This window comes from Apus apus, chromosome 17 (assembly GCF_020740795.1).
Source record: "Apus apus isolate bApuApu2 chromosome 17, bApuApu2.pri.cur, whole genome shotgun sequence".
In the NCBI taxonomy this organism is placed as follows: Eukaryota; Metazoa; Chordata; class Aves; order Apodiformes; family Apodidae; genus Apus; species Apus apus.
The window spans coordinates 3,718,968-3,735,274 of record NC_067298.1 but is presented as its reverse complement, the minus strand read 5'-3'; the positions used below and the strand labels follow the sequence as shown (position 1 = coordinate 3,735,274).

The window sequence follows — 16,307 nt, the reverse complement described above, 5'->3', positions numbered from 1 at the left end:
ACATGAAACTTGGGTGCTTATATTTTACGTGTTTTGTGAGCAATTCAGCATTATGAGATAACCTATTTTGTTGTAATTTAGTTTTTTAGCTAAAGGCTTGTCATATCCTAGCATGCTCATTCCCCAGACAAATTATTCTAGTAACCCTGTAGGAGCTAAGTCCATTTTCTGAATCCATGTGTTAAATAGCTCATTTTCGCAACAAGAAATGAGTATGAATTCCAGCTGTAGCATATAGATTATTTTTTTGGGCTAATTCTACTAAACCTAAGGTATTTCTATAAGTAGAACAGAGTTTTTGCTTTACTTACATAGGAGGCTTTAGATCTGAAAGTGCTTGGGACATAAAGGAATTGTATAGGAAGCTTGGAGAGGGTATATTATGATATGAAGTATGGATTTCTCAAGAAAACATGTAATACATCTCATTTTAATGTATTTAATCTTCAACTGGAAGCCACTTGATTTTCTGAACAGATGATCAGTATTTTGTCAAGAGCCAGTGACCAGAACCTGTGTTTTACCATCTTCACAGAAGAGAATGAAACAGTAGTTGATTTGTGGAGAACTCCTGGACTACCCACTTTTATAGGAAGTGTGATCCAGAGTAAAGCAATAGGAAACTGTAAAATTTAACTCCAGGTTCTCTGGTCATAATGGAAGCTGATCATCTTTGCATAGAACAGGGCTGTATGCTTTTGTCTTGCCATTTATTCAAAGCATTCTGTGGTTCATGTCTTACACTGAATCCTAAGCCTGTTGTTTCCTTGAATGGAAATCAAATAACCTTCTCAAGTTGTAAGTTCCTGCCTAACAGAACTGCAGTGCAGGATGGGCAATTTGGGGTCTAAAAATAATCATAAGATATGATGAAGAAAAACAACAGATGATGTTTCAGTTAAATGTCTTTGAAAGATCTCACAGACAGTGAATAACCTAAAGGTTTTACTTATACAGTGTGATTGTAATGTCCACTTTTGTGTTTGATTTCTGGAGGCTCCAGGTTATATATAACTGTAATGCATTGCCAAAAACTTGGAAATGATGAAATACCACCATGCCCATTGAAAAGCTATCGTTCTCCACAGCTTAACACCAGGTTTTCACAGAATCACACAATGTCAGGAGCTGGAAGGGACCTCTGGAGATCATCTGGTCCAATCCTCCTGCCAGAGCAGGAGCTCTGAGAGCAGATCCCACAGGGAACACATCCAGACAGGTTTTGAATGTCTCCAGGGATGGAGATTCCACAGCCTCCCTGGGCAGCTTGTTTTAGTGCTCTCTTCCCCCCAGAGTAAAAAAGTATTTTCTCATATTCAGGTTAAATCTCCTGTGTCCCAGTTTGTGACCATTACCCTTGTTCTTCCACTGGGCACCACTGACAAGAACCTTCTACAAAAGACCTAGGCCTCTCATCTGTAACTGTTGGTCAGTTCCACCAGGTTCCTGTTCCAGCTCCCCATGTCCTTTCCCTCTGAAGTTATCAGAGGTTCTGTCAGATGTACCCTGTCACCTCAGCCAAATTTTAAAAGTTGCTACTTGATTGTACTGTTTCAGCAAACGGGACAAGATAAGAAGTCAGTGGCATAAATTTATGCTGCCATGTCTAGGAAAGAACCATAGTTAGAAATTTAAGAAATCAGCAGTGTTCCCATTTCATTACTTCTTCCAAGTTATAAAACAGAGTGGATGAGTACTATGTAAAGATCTGGGGCCAGTGATCACTCTTTTCCTAGATTCTGACATCTGAATAAGTTCCATAAGGTTTCTTCTACTAATGATCACATCAGTACTCATGGATAAAAGTCATGAAGAAGGCATCACACTCCCAAGCTGTGAAATTTCTTCCCATACTGGAATGTTATAAACTCGAGTCTCTAGTTCACAATGCAAATCTAAAAGTAAAACTCATGGTGAGATTTTGCCTTTTTGTAGGGTGCAAATCTGTTTATGTACTTATTTTCTCTTGGAGTGTGATGTGTTGCTGAGTATTCTCTCTCTGCTAACACAGAGCCTGAAGGAGAAGTAGTATTTTAAGGGCTGGCAGAGTGAGACAGCTGCCTGATCTCTTTCTCAAGGTGGTTCTATTTTCAGCATGAGTCTCTTCTTCTCCATGGGACATGTCAGCACTGCAGCACCTTGCCCGTGACACATTGCTGGGCAGGACATTGTGTACCCAGGGACTGTTTTCACTCTGCCTCTGATTCTTCTGTGCTTGGCTTTCAGCTGCAGTGAAGTCCAGCCTTGCAGAGACAGAGCTGTGAGAAATGGAGTAGTAGAGCAGGATCTATGTCACTTTTCTTTTTGCATTAAGACATTGTTGCTTCTTTCAGCAGATCCCTTACCAAGAGCTAACATGCAAATAGCACCACGTTTCAGACAGACAGCACAGCAAATGCTGTGAAGCTTTTCACACTCATGTGAAAGGCTGGATTATTCACTACTATGACTTTTTTTGCAAGAGTTTTCTGTCCTGAGCATTGACTGTCAAGCATAGGCTGCCTGCAAGCTTCCATTAGTATCATTATTAGTCTCCAGAAAGAACCAGTACAGGGTATGGTTACAAATGAGAGTCATTCAGATACATTCACACTGGCAAAGAAGCAATGAGCTTTTTTCTTAGTCTCTTTGACACGTATTGTCTTCTAATTTCTTTTCCTTTTGTGATATCTGCAAATATAATCCAAGTGGCAAAGGTCTTTCCTTTCTAAACCTGTACCAGGAATTCATGTCTATCTTGTGTTCAACATCACATGATATGTCACAGCTGTCATTGCTATAAATAATTTTTCTTGCCTAAAATATATGCATTTTAATAGCATCTGTGGAAAAGTAGGGAATTTTTGGTTGATAAGAATTGGAAAAAGAAAATTGTATGATATTACAGTTTTCAAATGAAATGTTAAATAAGTCTATTTTTCTTCACACTGTAGCAAAAGGTTGTAACTATTGTTTCCTCCAGCAGAACTTACTGAATTTACACTGTTATTCATCTTATTGGCACTGAGCTTTTTAATACCAAGCAGTGAGCAATTTACTGTTGAACCTTGCTAACCACCTGTATCCTTGATGAGCCTGCTGAATTAGCAATACCTTCATAACTCTAGCAACAGGAAACTCAGAGAAGTGCATTAGGTGCAGTGTGTAAGGACAGCTCAAAGGTGGGTAGACTTTTGAAGAACCTTTGTAATTAGAATCTTGAGGATTAATTCAAACCCCTAAGCCTGCAACCGTATGATGAATTTTGCTGACTTTTTGGAATCTCCCTAGACGTGGTTCAATACTGATTTCTTGCCATGATAATGTAAAGTCTCATTTATAAAGCAAAGTTTGACAGAAAAAAACCCAACACAACAAAAAACAATCTGTAAAAAGATCTTAGCTGAAAGTTGAGCTCCCATTTAAGAACAACTTGTTATTTTTTGAGCAGCAATCTGCATGTAAGCAACCACTGTGCACTGCTAGCACTTGGTTCCAGGTTCCCTCACTACAAGAAGGTTGTCAAGTTGTTGGAGTGTGTCCAGAGGAGCTACCAAGAGTTTTTTCTTGCTAATGAAAGGTTTGGAGAACAAATCCCATGAGGAGAGGCTGAGACAACAGGGATTGTTTAGTTTGGAGAAGAGAAGGCTGAGGGGAGACCTCATTGTTCTCTACAACTGCCTGAAAGGAGGTTGTAGGGAGGTGGGAGTTGGGCTCTTCTCTCAAGTGAATAATGACAGGATGAGAGGAAATGGCCTGAAGCTGCACCAGGGAAGGTTTAGACTAGATGTTAGAATTTCTTTACTGAAAGAGTGATGGGACAGTGGAACAAGCTTCCCAGGGAGGTGGTGGAGTCACCATTCCTGGAAATATTTTAAAGAAATGTAGATATAGTGCTTTGTGACATGATTTAAGCACTGAACAGGTAAATCACGTTATGGTAGGGGGATTTAGGTTATGATTGGACTTTACGATCTTCAAGGTCTCTTCCAACCAGGATGATCCTAAGATTCTGGAAATCTTTCAGTGCTCCCATGTAAGCAAGGTTTGTCTCCTAATCAAATGATTATAAGCCTTCTTTGGCTGTAAGGGTGGTAGTTCACAACCTGTGAGGAGAACAGACAGGAAATATATGCCTTTTGGGGGTCCTTCCTGCAGGAGATAAGAGACACTTTCCTTGCTTGCAGAGGGAGGAGCTTCCTTTCTTCCCCAATAGTACTTACATATTTTAGAGCAAGAGCTCACATTAAAACCCCAAACACATTTCAATTGAGTTTTCATCCTGTGTCATGCAATGTATCCATTTTCAGTTTTACTTTTGCTGATTATCTCCTATCTAGGCAAAGCATGGACAGTCTTGCATATTGAAGCCATCACAACTGTACTTTGTAAAGAACAAGATTAGACATGCTCATAAAGAAGAAACACTGTATCTTCTTTTCAGGAGACATAGGAACCAAACTGTATGTCTGTAAATTCAGAGTTGTCTATTTGGGACAACCATTACCTTATTTTAAGGCTACCCTTTCTGAAGGTCCTGCAAAATAAGGTGGGATGTGAAAGTGCTGACTTTAACTGGTCCAAGTTGCAATACTGTTAGTAAAAGAGCTGATGTCTCCAAAAGGCTGCTGAAGGTTTCGGATATGCACAGCTCTGGGAGAGTGAACCAGGCAGTCTCAGCACTCCCCATCTGACATCCTGGATTTTAAATGTCTGTTCATTCTCTGTGGGTTACTCTATTTGACCAAGTAGACCACTTGACTGGCATGGTCTTTCCTTTTAGTCCTGTAGTGACCTTAGTGCAAGTTATCTCGTACTATCTTTGTTACTTCATAGCCTTATTGACTAGCTGATCTAAAAACTCTGTTTGCTGACCCACTTACTGTCTTGTTCAGGCAGTGGGGGAGGAGTTATGGAGATGGGCAAGAGAGGAACAATTCCTATTCTTCCACTTTCTGGGCTCACATAAGTAATGTTACCACTATTTGAGTTTAAGAGCACTCTTAAAAGTGTGTCAGTTTCTAACACTGGCTTGTGTTAGAAGACCAAGCCTGACCAAGACCAAGCCCTCCACCCTAAAAGCACTGCTGAGTGACTGTTCACACCTGGACACACCTCAACTCACTGGCTGCTTCCCTTTCAAACTAGTCCTCCCCTTATCTGACTGCAGGCCCAGAGCTGCCTGACCACATGTCTCCTGCACGTTACACAGCTGGGTCCACATCCTAGACCACAACAAAACCCCAGAAGAGCTCTTCTGAGGAGACTGGCTCTGTAACTGGCCTCTGGGAAGTAAAAAATTTCCTGCCCCCAACCTGTGGGGAGAAAACCTTTAGCTCTCAGACCTTAGGAGATGCCCAGCCTTTCCTTGCTCTTCTTGCATGGACTTCTAAACCCTGGGCTCTGAGCTGCCAAGGCCTTCCTGTCCCCTCCTCAGCCAGGACCAATAGCCACTGGGCTGCTGGACACCATGTGGCAGCCCAGCACCCCAGGGACTCGGCTGCAAGAGTCCCTGTTGCCCCTCAGAGCAGCAGCTGCTGGCCCAGGCTGGGAAGCACAGTTTGCTCTGGGTCCTGCTGGAGGGAGGTGCCCCCACCAGCACCTTTGGTGCCTTCTCCCCAGAGAGGCAGGACTTCAGGTGCACCCCTGTGCTCACCGTTTCCCACTGGCTGACCTGGGCTCCTCCTGGGCTGGGTGCAGGGTGTTTCCAGCAGCCTCCCCATGCCCTGAGCTCCTTGCTGCTGTGCTGAGCTCTGGGTTTGGGCTCCAAGAAAGTGGGCACTGCAGGGCTGCAGCCATCCTTGGAATGGGCTTTGCAATCACAGGACATTGCCTGATGCTGGATATTATATCATAACCATGCACGTTATCCACTGAGCTCTTTTCATAAACCAAATGCCAATGACCAGGAGAAGAATGTGGTTAGATCTGACACAATTTAAAGCAGCTGAAGTGAGAGTTGTTGCATATTTCCTCTGGCTGAACTCTGTATGTAAGGAATTTCACCTTGCATTCAACTGAAAACATGTCATTTTTTACAGACATGGGGTTGGTGTGATTTTTAGCCACTTAAATCAGAAAGCACCTTTTGACCATTTGTTTTTACATGCTTTATAGGACATTGCACAACAACTTGCAACTTCTTGTTGGTTATTAGGGAGATACAGAATGTCTTTAGATACTTCACTTTTCTGGGAAGTTTAGTATCTTTAAAAAGTACTCCGTATATGAACTATATTTCAAGAGTTGATATATTGTCCCTGATGGAATCAGAGCTGCAATAGCTTCTGTTTTTCTGTTTTCAAGAAAAGCACTTGGGTTTTAGTCATAATCAGTTGTAGGTTTTGGTATACAGTTATTATTCAAGTATTTCTTTATAAACCTCACAGCATCATGTGAAAAAGGGAAATGCTACTACCTGCATTGAACAATTCAAATTGTTGTAGCACTGTGCACCAAACAGTCTATCTTGGATGGATCAGAAAGTCACCCAGAAATATGTCAGCATCCCAGAGTCCTGCATCCAAGTTCTCCAAGTGCCTTAACTGATTGAGATTCCCCCTCTTAATTCTCTTGTCAAATTATTTTTAGTAGATATAGCCACGTAGTTGGTTAGATCTAAAAATTTTCTAATTATATCTAGTCAAATCAAATGACAATTATGTCTTTAGGTAAGTCTGCCAAACAATGCTTTGCCAAAGAAGGTTGGCCAAAAATGCTTTGACCGAAGAAAGAGGAAGAATCCAGAGCATCTGCACACCCGACTCTATAAAATCTCCTTGGGACTATTTTGCCCTGCTCTGATTGAAAGTTTCAAGGTAAGTGTTGCTTTCTGAAGGACTGCAGAGGCTGAGCAGATTCTCATCTTGTATGTCTTGCTGTATTCTGATTGCTTCTGATAATCAGAAGAGAGGGCTTGCTTCTGATAGGTGAAAATTTCTACCTGATTTCCATGGCATCATTTTATTTCCAACCTAAAGTTTATCTCAGAAATACTATAGGAAGAAATTTACCAACTTGTTAATATACTAGTGACTGTCTTAGAACCTCTGATGTCATGACAGGCAACACCCTAAGTTGTTAGCTGTTAGGCCAGTGACCATGAGATAATTTTATTATATTAATTCCTCATTTTTCTCATTGATACTCATTGCAGAAAATACTGATCTGAGCCTTGTGAGAGGTATACAGTGTTAAGGAAAATGGTCTTCCACAGATTGTGGGCAATGGAAGAACTTCTTGTAGACTCATTGCTGATAATTAAGGGCAATGGAAGAGAGAGATTTGCTTTAGGTCTAGTTCTCCAGAATATCAAAAGTAAGATGCTAAATCTCCCATCAGTATGATAATATTGCAAAATGATATTCAGAACTAAAAACTCTTCTCATAGATGGAAGATTAAAATTATTTAGAGTGCTGTCCCATTCTCAGGTGGCATGGAAGTACTTAGGTGTTCAAACCAAACTAGCTTTCTAAAGGTGTTATTGAAAATGGCATGCTAGTTCAAACACCAGAAAAACAGAAAACACTAAGAATTTTCATCACTGGAACAGAAAATTACTGTCTACCTCACAGGCAATGTCTTCTTTCCCCCTTAGAGTCTTCTGCTGACGTGTGTTCTGGGAAGTGCAGCCATGACTTCCCCAGACTCTGAGATGGCTGTTTTTGGGGAGGCAGCTCCTTACCTCCGAAAATCGGAAAAGGAGAGAATCGAGGCCCAGAACAGGCCTTTTGATGCCAAGTCATCTGTCTTTGTGGTGCATCCTAAGGAATCCTTTGTGAAAGGGACAATCCAGAGCAGGGAGTCCGGGAAGGTCACTGTCCAGACTGAAGGGGGAGAGGTGAGTGAAAAACAAGGCTGAAGGTCACCATTTGATTCCCAGTCTCAGCTCTTAGCTGACATACATGCATCTCTTTCCTCATCTGACAGACCCTGACCGTGAAGGAAGATCAAATCTTCTCCATGAACCCTCCCAAGTATGATAAAATCGAGGACATGGCCATGATGACCCACCTCCATGAACCCGCTGTGCTGTACAATCTCAAAGAGCGTTATGCAGCCTGGATGATCTACGTAAGTACCAGCAGCAGCCTTCCTTTGGGCAGGCAGCAGGAACGGCTCTGCCAGGCTCAGGGGAAGCCAACGTGCTGTCTCCCTTCCTCCAGACCTACTCGGGTCTCTTCTGTGTCACCGTCAACCCCTACAAGTGGCTGCCGGTGTACAACCCGGAGGTGGTGTTGGCCTACCGAGGCAAGAAGCGCCAGGAGGCCCCTCCACACATCTTCTCCATCTCTGACAACGCCTATCAGTTCATGCTGAATGGTGAGTGCTTAATGTCCCTTAAAATGACGCAGTAGTGTACACTTCAGGAATAATCTTCCTTTTCTCTGCCGATAATATTTGAAATATGGAGTCACGTTTACATAATATATGTCAGCTGAGTAAACTAGAATGCCCACCTTTAAATGAGATAACACTGAAATTGTACTGGGAATGTTGTAGAGAGAAGTCTAGAAATCAAGTTTTGTAGATTAAAACGTGCAATGGGAAGCATAATTTGCAATGCTACAGAAGTGCTGCTGCTCTCTCTTAACAAAAAAGCATGGAAGAACTGCTAATGTAATATCCATAACAGGAAATAAGAAGGAATCACTATGAACTGAAGTTCCAAATCCAAGTATGTACACTGTTAGGGCTTTTTTTATTGCCTTAGAACTGCAAATGATATGGAATGGAAGACTGGCAGAATGGTTAGCTAAGAAATGGCTATTACCAGTCTAGAATAAGAACTCAGACTTACAATGAATAATGCTACATCAATTTTGTCTCAGTGCTTATTAGGGCAGAAGAAAACAAACTGAACTTTAGGGAAAAAAAAAAAAAAAAAAGAATAGAAAGAGCAATAGTTCCATGATTCTGTTAAAAAGTGGAATGTTGACATCCTGAATAATGCAGTCAGTTCAAGTTTTCTCACGTTAAAGAAGGAGATAGTGGGACTGGAACAGACAAAGCAGTATTCATAGACATGAAATAAATTCAGTATGAGTAACAGGTAGGAAAGGGCATTGATGCAGAGAAGAGAAAACTGAGGGGATATATGGCAGAAATTTTTAAGATCAAGAGTTGTATAGAAATAAAGGTTTGTATTGGAAAGCAGAATCAGAATTCATTCCTTCTGTCTGACATTTGAACAGCTGGGAAGCAACACAACTACAGTCAATTGAGATATGTTTTAAAACACAAAGGTAATTGCACAGTGCATGCAGCATACTTGAGCCCTTCTGTATCAAAGGTTCATTTAAATAGCTAAGGTAAGGAATTTGGGTAAATTCTACCCAAACCATTCCATATCGTTGTTTTATGCATAGCTCAAAACCCCCTTGAACTCAGGAGGGCCTATCATCTGATCTCAAAAGGCCTCAGAAAAGGTGTCAACCAGTTTTATGTTACCTGTTTTGGTCACTTTAAACATACTGAAATTAAAATATAATATTTCATTTTGATTCTTATTTATATACAGGAATATGATCTTGATTTAAAGAGAATAATCGTAAAAGGAAATTAGTATGTTTTATCTTACATCAACATCCAAATAAGACTTTCTTTTTTTTTTTTTTAAATTAGGGAACTTAAAAATAAAATGAAAGGTATTAAGTGCTGCATTTCTAGGGTGTTTTAATTGGGAATTAGCTGTCTACTAGCTGTCTAATAATCCTGCACTCTTTATGAAACTTCAGTTCATAGGTAGTTAGAATAATAGAATCATAGAATGGTTTGGGTTGGAAGGGAACTTCAAGACCATCCAGTTCCAACCCCCTGCCATGGGCAGGGACACCTCCCACCAGCCCAGGTTGCTCCAAGCCCCATCCAATCTGCCCTTCAACACTGCCAGGGATGGGGCAGCCACAGCTTCCTTGGGCAACCTGGGCCAGTGTATCATTGCCCTCAGTTTTCTCATAGATTTTGATTTCTCTGCATTTTAGGAGCACTAAGAAAACTCTTTCTCTCTCCTTTACAGATCGTGAGAACCAGTCGATCCTGATCACGTACGTAGATCCCTGCTCAGGTCCCTGTGGGGCTGCCCAGGGCCAGGGGATCTCCTGCCTGACCACACGCTCTCTGCTTCTCTTGCCTTTGACAGCGGAGAATCCGGTGCAGGGAAGACTGTGAACACCAAGCGTGTCATCCAGTACTTTGCAACAATTGCAGCCAGCGGGGAGAAGAAGAAGGAGGAGTCTGGCAAAATGCAGGTAAATTAACAGAGACTGGCTTGAATCAAGACCTTCCTCTGTTCCCAACATGTTGTTTTGGAAAGGAGGCAGCAATAATTATGGTCCTGCAGGGAACGCTTGAGGATCAAATCATCAGCGCCAACCCGCTGCTGGAGGCCTTTGGGAACGCCAAGACCGTGAGGAACGACAACTCCTCACGCTTTGTGAGTTGGTGCTTTGGGAAAAATCTCTGAATTTGGGCAGAATCTCTGAATCTCAGACTGAAATGCTGCTTCTTGTGCTCAACAGGGCAAATTCATCAGAATCCACTTTGGAGCTACAGGCAAACTGGCTTCTGCTGACATTGAAACCTGTAAGAGGCTCCTCTGGCCTGATCCCATTCCTTCCCCAGTTCCCACCTCTGCGTGTGGCCTTGTGCCTGACTCTTCCTGCCTTCCTTGCCAGATCTGCTGGAGAAGTCCAGAGTCACTTTCCAGCTCAAGGCAGAAAGAAGCTACCACATTTTTTATCAGGTCACTTCCAACAAGAAGCCTGAGCTAATTGGTAAGTAGATCACTAACTTTTTTGAAAGTATATAACTGGAAAATATCCCATTGTGTCATCTGGAAAGCTCAAGTAACTCTGATTTTTCCCATTTATTACTTTCAGACATGCTCCTCATTACCACCAACCCTTATGATTTCCACTTTGTGAGTCAAGGTGAGGTCACTGTTCCCAGCATTGATGACCAAGAGGAGCTGATGGCTACAGATGTAAGTACTTCAAAGGAGATCTCGTTCATGAGACAGTGAAGGTTGTCAGGTACTGCTTTGACTTTCTTGTTTTGACTGCAGAGTGCCATTGACATCCTGGGCTTCACTGCTGATGAAAAGACAGCCATCTACAAGCTGACAGGGGCTGTCATGCACTATGGCAACCTGAAGTTCAAGCAGAAGCAGCGAGAGGAGCAGGCAGAGCCTGATGGCACAGAAGGTCATTAGCAACTGACCTTTTAATAAATAAATCAGTTTTGAAAAGATAGTTCTTTTAGTCAGGACAAAGACTATAGCTTAAGCAAGTGACAACTAAGTAATGTTTCTTCTAGACTCCATCAAGCTTTAAATCTGATTCTCTGATCCTTGAGTTTTTGTTTTCATAGGGTAGTTATATGCAATTTTCCATTCAGCATGCAGAGGGTTTTGACAAGCTTTTTTGAAGAGGTAGCTTCTCTAGTTTTATACATAGGCCCCTGAGTCAGCTCTGGCATGTACACGCTTCTACTGTTGGCAGTGCAAACCACAGCCTATTTAAATAGAAGAGCTGTCTTAGATCTTGAGTAAGGTGCCAAGTTGTAATCTTCATGTATTTTTAAACTGAAAGTTATTAAAAGCAGTGTTGATTTTTTTTAAATTCCATCAAAGTTTTCAAGGAATAGTTTATTTTTCATAACTATTATCAAGAAATGTTAATGTTGGCTATACAGGTACCCTGTATTCAGTGTGCTTCCTGCCATAGCGGAGTAAAAGCTTTGAAGTCAGGAATTTTTAACATTGATGACTTTTCTGACCCAGACCCATCGATCAAATTCCAGTCCTTGTCCAATGGTCAGATTTTTCTTTGTCTCTCTTGCCTTTCAGTTGCTGACAAGGCTGCCTACCTGATGGGTCTGAACTCTGCTGACCTGCTCAAGGCCCTATGTTATCCTCGAGTCAAAGTTGGGAATGAATACGTGACCAAAGGTCAAACTGTGGAGCAGGTAAAATACTTGGTTACTAGGAATACATGGCTATACCCCAGATTTTCTCTTCCGACAGTTAAAATTTCCTACCACTTCTCTGTGTAGTAATTTTTGTACGTTTCCCTTTTGCTTCAGGTGAACAATGCAGTGGGTGCTCTGGCAAAGGCTGTCTATGAGAAGATGTTCCTGTGGATGGTTGTTCGTATCAACCAACAGCTGGATACCAAGCAGCCCAGACAGTACTTCATTGGTGTCCTGGACATTGCTGGCTTTGAGATCTTTGATGTAAGGAACAAGAATCTCACAACAGTTTCACAGAAGGGACAACGGGTGTTAAGAAAACTCTAAGGCTTCTTTCATGAAGAAAGAGATTTAAAAAAAAAAATTCAATGACCAAGAGATTAAAGAGATTGGTCTTTTCAGCCATTAGATCTTCACGGTAAAGAAATTAATACCACAGTATGGAAGAGGCTTAGTTAGAACAAAAGAAAAAAGCAAGAAATCTGTGACAAAGTTATATAGGCAAAGGTCTGGAAAATATTCAAAGAGACTAGAAATGTCTATTGCTATTGGTGGAAATTATAGAAAGGGATTACAAACAGCTCATGGTGTTGGTGAAAGGACCCCAAAAGTTTCTATACCACTGCATCAAAATATCTAAAGCTACTCTCTTTAGAGCATTAAAATATTTGAGTGGCAAATTGAGGCACTCTTCATAATCAGAGTGTTGGGAGAGAGACAGAGGCAGGTAGTATATTTATACTAATAGGAGAAAGTGTGCTGAAGCTATTATGCAACTTTGCTTTACAATCAAGAGATTCTAAAGGGATAAATGATAATTATAATAATAAAAGTATCATGATAATATGGAATTCTAACAAACTAAGAAAAGAAATACATTACATATATTAAAATGAATTACTAGTTTTTTCACTCTTCAGAAGGCAAGTACAGTCCCAATGAAGGATTTCTGGGAGAAAAGATATGGAAGGGGCCTTTTATTAACTGAAAAACACAAGAAGCGTAAGAAGTACACAGAGGAAGCCTTGTGGTGATGACTGAACCTTGAAAACATTGCATCTTTTTTTACATTTGGCAGTTCAACAGCTTTGAGCAGCTGTGCATCAACTTCACCAATGAGAAGCTGCAACAGTTCTTCAACCACCACATGTTCGTGCTGGAGCAGGAGGAGTACAAGAAGGAGGGAATTGAATGGACATTCATTGACTTTGGGATGGACCTGGCAGCCTGCATTGAGCTGATTGAGAAGGTAGCTTCCTGTTCATGTTTCTTAATGTCTAAATTCTCTAGACATAATTTATGTCTGGAGTAAAATGTTAAATTTCAGTTATTAAAGTGTTCTGTATTTCTGTTATTTGTGATGTTGACAGCAATCTGTTGATGGATTTGTAAGTAAAGGTAAATCATCAAGGATTAAAAACTATAAACACCTGTTAATTTTTTGTGACACACTGTCTGGAAGGGAAGAGAAGCAACCTTACCTTCTGATTTATTTCACAGCTTTCTGTACTAAAATTAGCCTCTTTCTAACCAAGGAATCTGTTTCTCCTTCTTGTCTGTTGTAATGTCTTCCAGCCCATGGGCATCTTCTCCATCCTGGAAGAGGAGTGCATGTTCCCCAAGGCAACTGACACCTCTTTCAAGAACAAGCTCTATGACCAACATCTGGGCAAATCCAGCAACTTCCAGAAGCCCAAACCTGCCAAAGGCAAGGTTGAAGCCCACTTCTCTCTGGTGCACTATGCTGGCACAGTGGACTACAACATCACTGGCTGGCTGGAGAAGAACAAGGACCCTCTGAATGAAACTGTCATTGGGTTGTACCAGAAATCATCTGTGAAGACCCTGGCCTTACTCTTTGCCAACTATGGTGGAGCAGATGCAGGTCAGCTCAGTGAAAATTGTATTTGCAGTGTAGGACAATGTTGATACAGAAGTAAAGAAGCAACCCCCAAACATTTAAAGCTGTTCTGTGCTCTGTAGTCTCCAATAGGCAACCTCTGTATTTTAATACCTTTTCCTTTTTTTCCATTTGCAGATTCTGGTGGTGGCAAGAAGGGTGGCAAGAAGAAGGGTTCTTCTTTCCAGACTGTCTCAGCTCTCTTCCGGGTATGTACCAGTTTCTTCAGTTTGTCTCTTTTTCAACTGAGGAAATGGAAACTAAAATGTCAACAGGGATGTTATAATCCTTGAAGTCCTACAGTGAAAGGATGAAAAATATTATATACTAGAGGTCGATTTTATTTCAATTTAAATGCTGGACTATTTTCTTCTCTTTTTCAACATGCAATGATATTCTCTTATTTCCATATCAAAATAAAAACTCTTTCAAATATTTGGCGATGTTGTAATTCAGATTTTTTTTTTTTTGTATACTTCCATTTTTAAAGCTAAATAAGGCATTGAAAAAAGTTGATTTCTTTGACCTAATGCACAGAGTTAAAGATGTTTAACCATGCAGAGATTTTGGACTTATTTTCAATATTGCTATCATGCAAGGTTCATAAGTAATGGAGCAGTTCTTAAAAAACAGAGAAGCTGGCTTTAAGATTATCACATAAAAGAGCATAACCATTCTATTGATTCACTGTAAACAAAGTATATTTCCTTTTAACAAAGAAGGATGGAGGCAAGCAGATCTTTCAGTTGTTGATGCAAACTTTTCCTTGTCCCCTCACAGGAGAATTTAAACAAGCTGATGACCAATCTGCGCAGCACCCACCCTCACTTTGTACGATGCATCATCCCAAATGAAACAAAAACACCTGGTAAGGAGATCCAAAAGGAGGAAAACTCAAGCCACAGAGGCTCTTCTCCTGAGTATCAAACAATGGGGCAGTCACTAATGGTGGTATTTGTTAGGTGCCATGGAGCATGAGCTGGTGCTGCACCAGCTGCGGTGCAACGGAGTGCTGGAAGGGATCAGAATTTGCAGGAAAGGATTCCCCAGCAGAGTCCTGTATGCAGACTTCAAGCAGAGGTAAGAGTGCTACACCTTTGTCCCCTTTCAGATCAAGATGAAGATCCTGAGTTTAACAAACATTGAAACAGAAAACCTCAAAAGGACCTATATAGTAACATAGGCATGTTGTGAGATTATGATTGATTTTATACTGCTGTTCTGCTTTCTCCTACAGATACAGAGTGCTTAATGTAAGTGCTATTCCAGACGGGCAGTTCATGGATAGCAAGAAGGCTTCAGAGAAGCTTCTTGGGTCCATTGATGTGGATCACACCCAGTACAGATTTGGTCACACCAAGGTACAGACAAGTCTCGTGTTCAAGTCCTGTGTGCCTCTGTTATGCACTACCTGAGACTGATGTGCTGCTATGCTCCCTTTCTGAAGGTGTTCTTCAAAGCTGGGTTGATAGGTCTGCTGGAGGAGATGAGAGATGAGAAACTAGCTGAGATTATGACCATGACACAAGCCAGGTGCAGGGGCTTCCTGATGAGAGTGGAGTATCGGAAAATGGTGGAGAGGAGGTAGACATTTCACACCCACATGTCATGATCTCATGGTACTTGGCTAATTGAAACCAAATTCATCAAACCCAAGGTATGTAACAGCCATGTGAATTTTATTTCAGGGACTCAATCTTCTGCATCCAGTACAACGTTCGTGCATTCATGAACGTCAAGCACTGGCCCTGGATGAAGCTGTTCTTCAAGATCAAGCCCTTGCTGAAGAGTGCAGAGTCTGAGAAGGAGATGGCCAACATGAAACAAGAGTTTGAGAAAACCAAGGAGGAGCTTGCAAAGTCTGAGGCCAAGAGGAAGGAGCTGGAGGAGAAAATGGTGGTCCTGCTGCAGGAGAAAAATGACCTGCAGCTCCAAGTGCAGGCGGTGAGTATCACCCTTTGTTTGTTCTGGGGAAAAGAGCGATGTGCAGTCAGGCAGGAGGCTGACAAATGTGCAGTGGAAAACAGAGAAATCACTCACTCCAAGGCACTTGAACATTATGTAAACAGGCTCTGCCAGGGCCATAGTGAGTCTCATGGCAGCCCCACGTGAGACTCTCCTAGTGTCAGAGGAAAGAGCCATGTAACGCTCCACAGCAGAGAGCTCTGAGCTGGAAGGCAAGTATCTCCATCTACTCAAATTCCCACTGGTATAGCTGCCTAACGGGCTAAAGTCAACCAGACAACGACCTATTTTCCTCCCAGCAGCTACACTAGGAGGCTTTTCAGAAACATGGATACTTCTCAATCAAACTCAAAAAGGAAAACCTTAACACCTAACAAAACACCTCTTCCTCCACTAAGCTCTTCTCACAAATCCTTTACTCCCCAAATATTGTAAAGTTCAGGATGGCAGTTAAGGAGAAGATGCTATTGAATGCTTTTTCTGCTAGGAAAA

The 16,307-nt window shown here is 41.5% G+C and overlaps 1 protein-coding gene and 1 long non-coding RNA gene across 5 annotated transcripts in view; one reads left to right on the top strand and one right to left on the bottom strand.

The window, feature by feature from the left end:
- LOC127391681 (uncharacterized) overlaps positions 1 to 16,307 on the bottom strand; it is a 184,778-nt gene that overhangs the window by 60,611 nt on the left and 107,860 nt on the right. The gene's annotated exons all lie outside the window — the stretch shown is intronic.
- The window catches only part of LOC127391662 (myosin heavy chain, skeletal muscle, adult-like), a 71,832-nt gene that overhangs the window by 48,690 nt on the left and 6,835 nt on the right, over positions 1 to 16,307 (top strand). Inside the window, exons 1-21 of one of the 4 annotated variants that reach the window (XM_051634667.1) lie at positions 6,779 to 6,797; positions 7,578 to 7,820; positions 7,910 to 8,053; positions 8,146 to 8,302; positions 9,999 to 10,026; positions 10,122 to 10,230; positions 10,323 to 10,415; positions 10,501 to 10,564; positions 10,657 to 10,755; positions 10,861 to 10,964; positions 11,046 to 11,184; positions 11,829 to 11,947; positions 12,065 to 12,214; positions 13,029 to 13,199; positions 13,526 to 13,835; positions 13,989 to 14,059; positions 14,631 to 14,718; positions 14,813 to 14,930; positions 15,088 to 15,211; positions 15,298 to 15,434; positions 15,539 to 15,794. In XM_051634667.1, the coding sequence (XP_051490627.1) occupies positions 7,614 to 7,820; positions 7,910 to 8,053; positions 8,146 to 8,302; positions 9,999 to 10,026; positions 10,122 to 10,230; positions 10,323 to 10,415; positions 10,501 to 10,564; positions 10,657 to 10,755; positions 10,861 to 10,964; positions 11,046 to 11,184; positions 11,829 to 11,947; positions 12,065 to 12,214; positions 13,029 to 13,199; positions 13,526 to 13,835; positions 13,989 to 14,059; positions 14,631 to 14,718; positions 14,813 to 14,930; positions 15,088 to 15,211; positions 15,298 to 15,434; positions 15,539 to 15,794 (2,688 nt within the window). In that variant the 5' untranslated portion in view covers positions 6,779 to 6,797; positions 7,578 to 7,613. Of the gene's footprint in view, positions 1 to 6,778; positions 6,798 to 7,577; positions 7,821 to 7,909; positions 8,054 to 8,145; positions 8,303 to 9,998; positions 10,027 to 10,121; positions 10,231 to 10,322; positions 10,416 to 10,500; positions 10,565 to 10,656; positions 10,756 to 10,860; positions 10,965 to 11,045; positions 11,185 to 11,828; positions 11,948 to 12,064; positions 12,215 to 13,028; positions 13,200 to 13,525; positions 13,836 to 13,988; positions 14,060 to 14,630; positions 14,719 to 14,812; positions 14,931 to 15,087; positions 15,212 to 15,297; positions 15,435 to 15,538; positions 15,795 to 16,307 lie in introns of those variants that run through there. The other 3 variants (XM_051634669.1, XM_051634670.1, XM_051634668.1) reach the window with 3 other exon arrangements.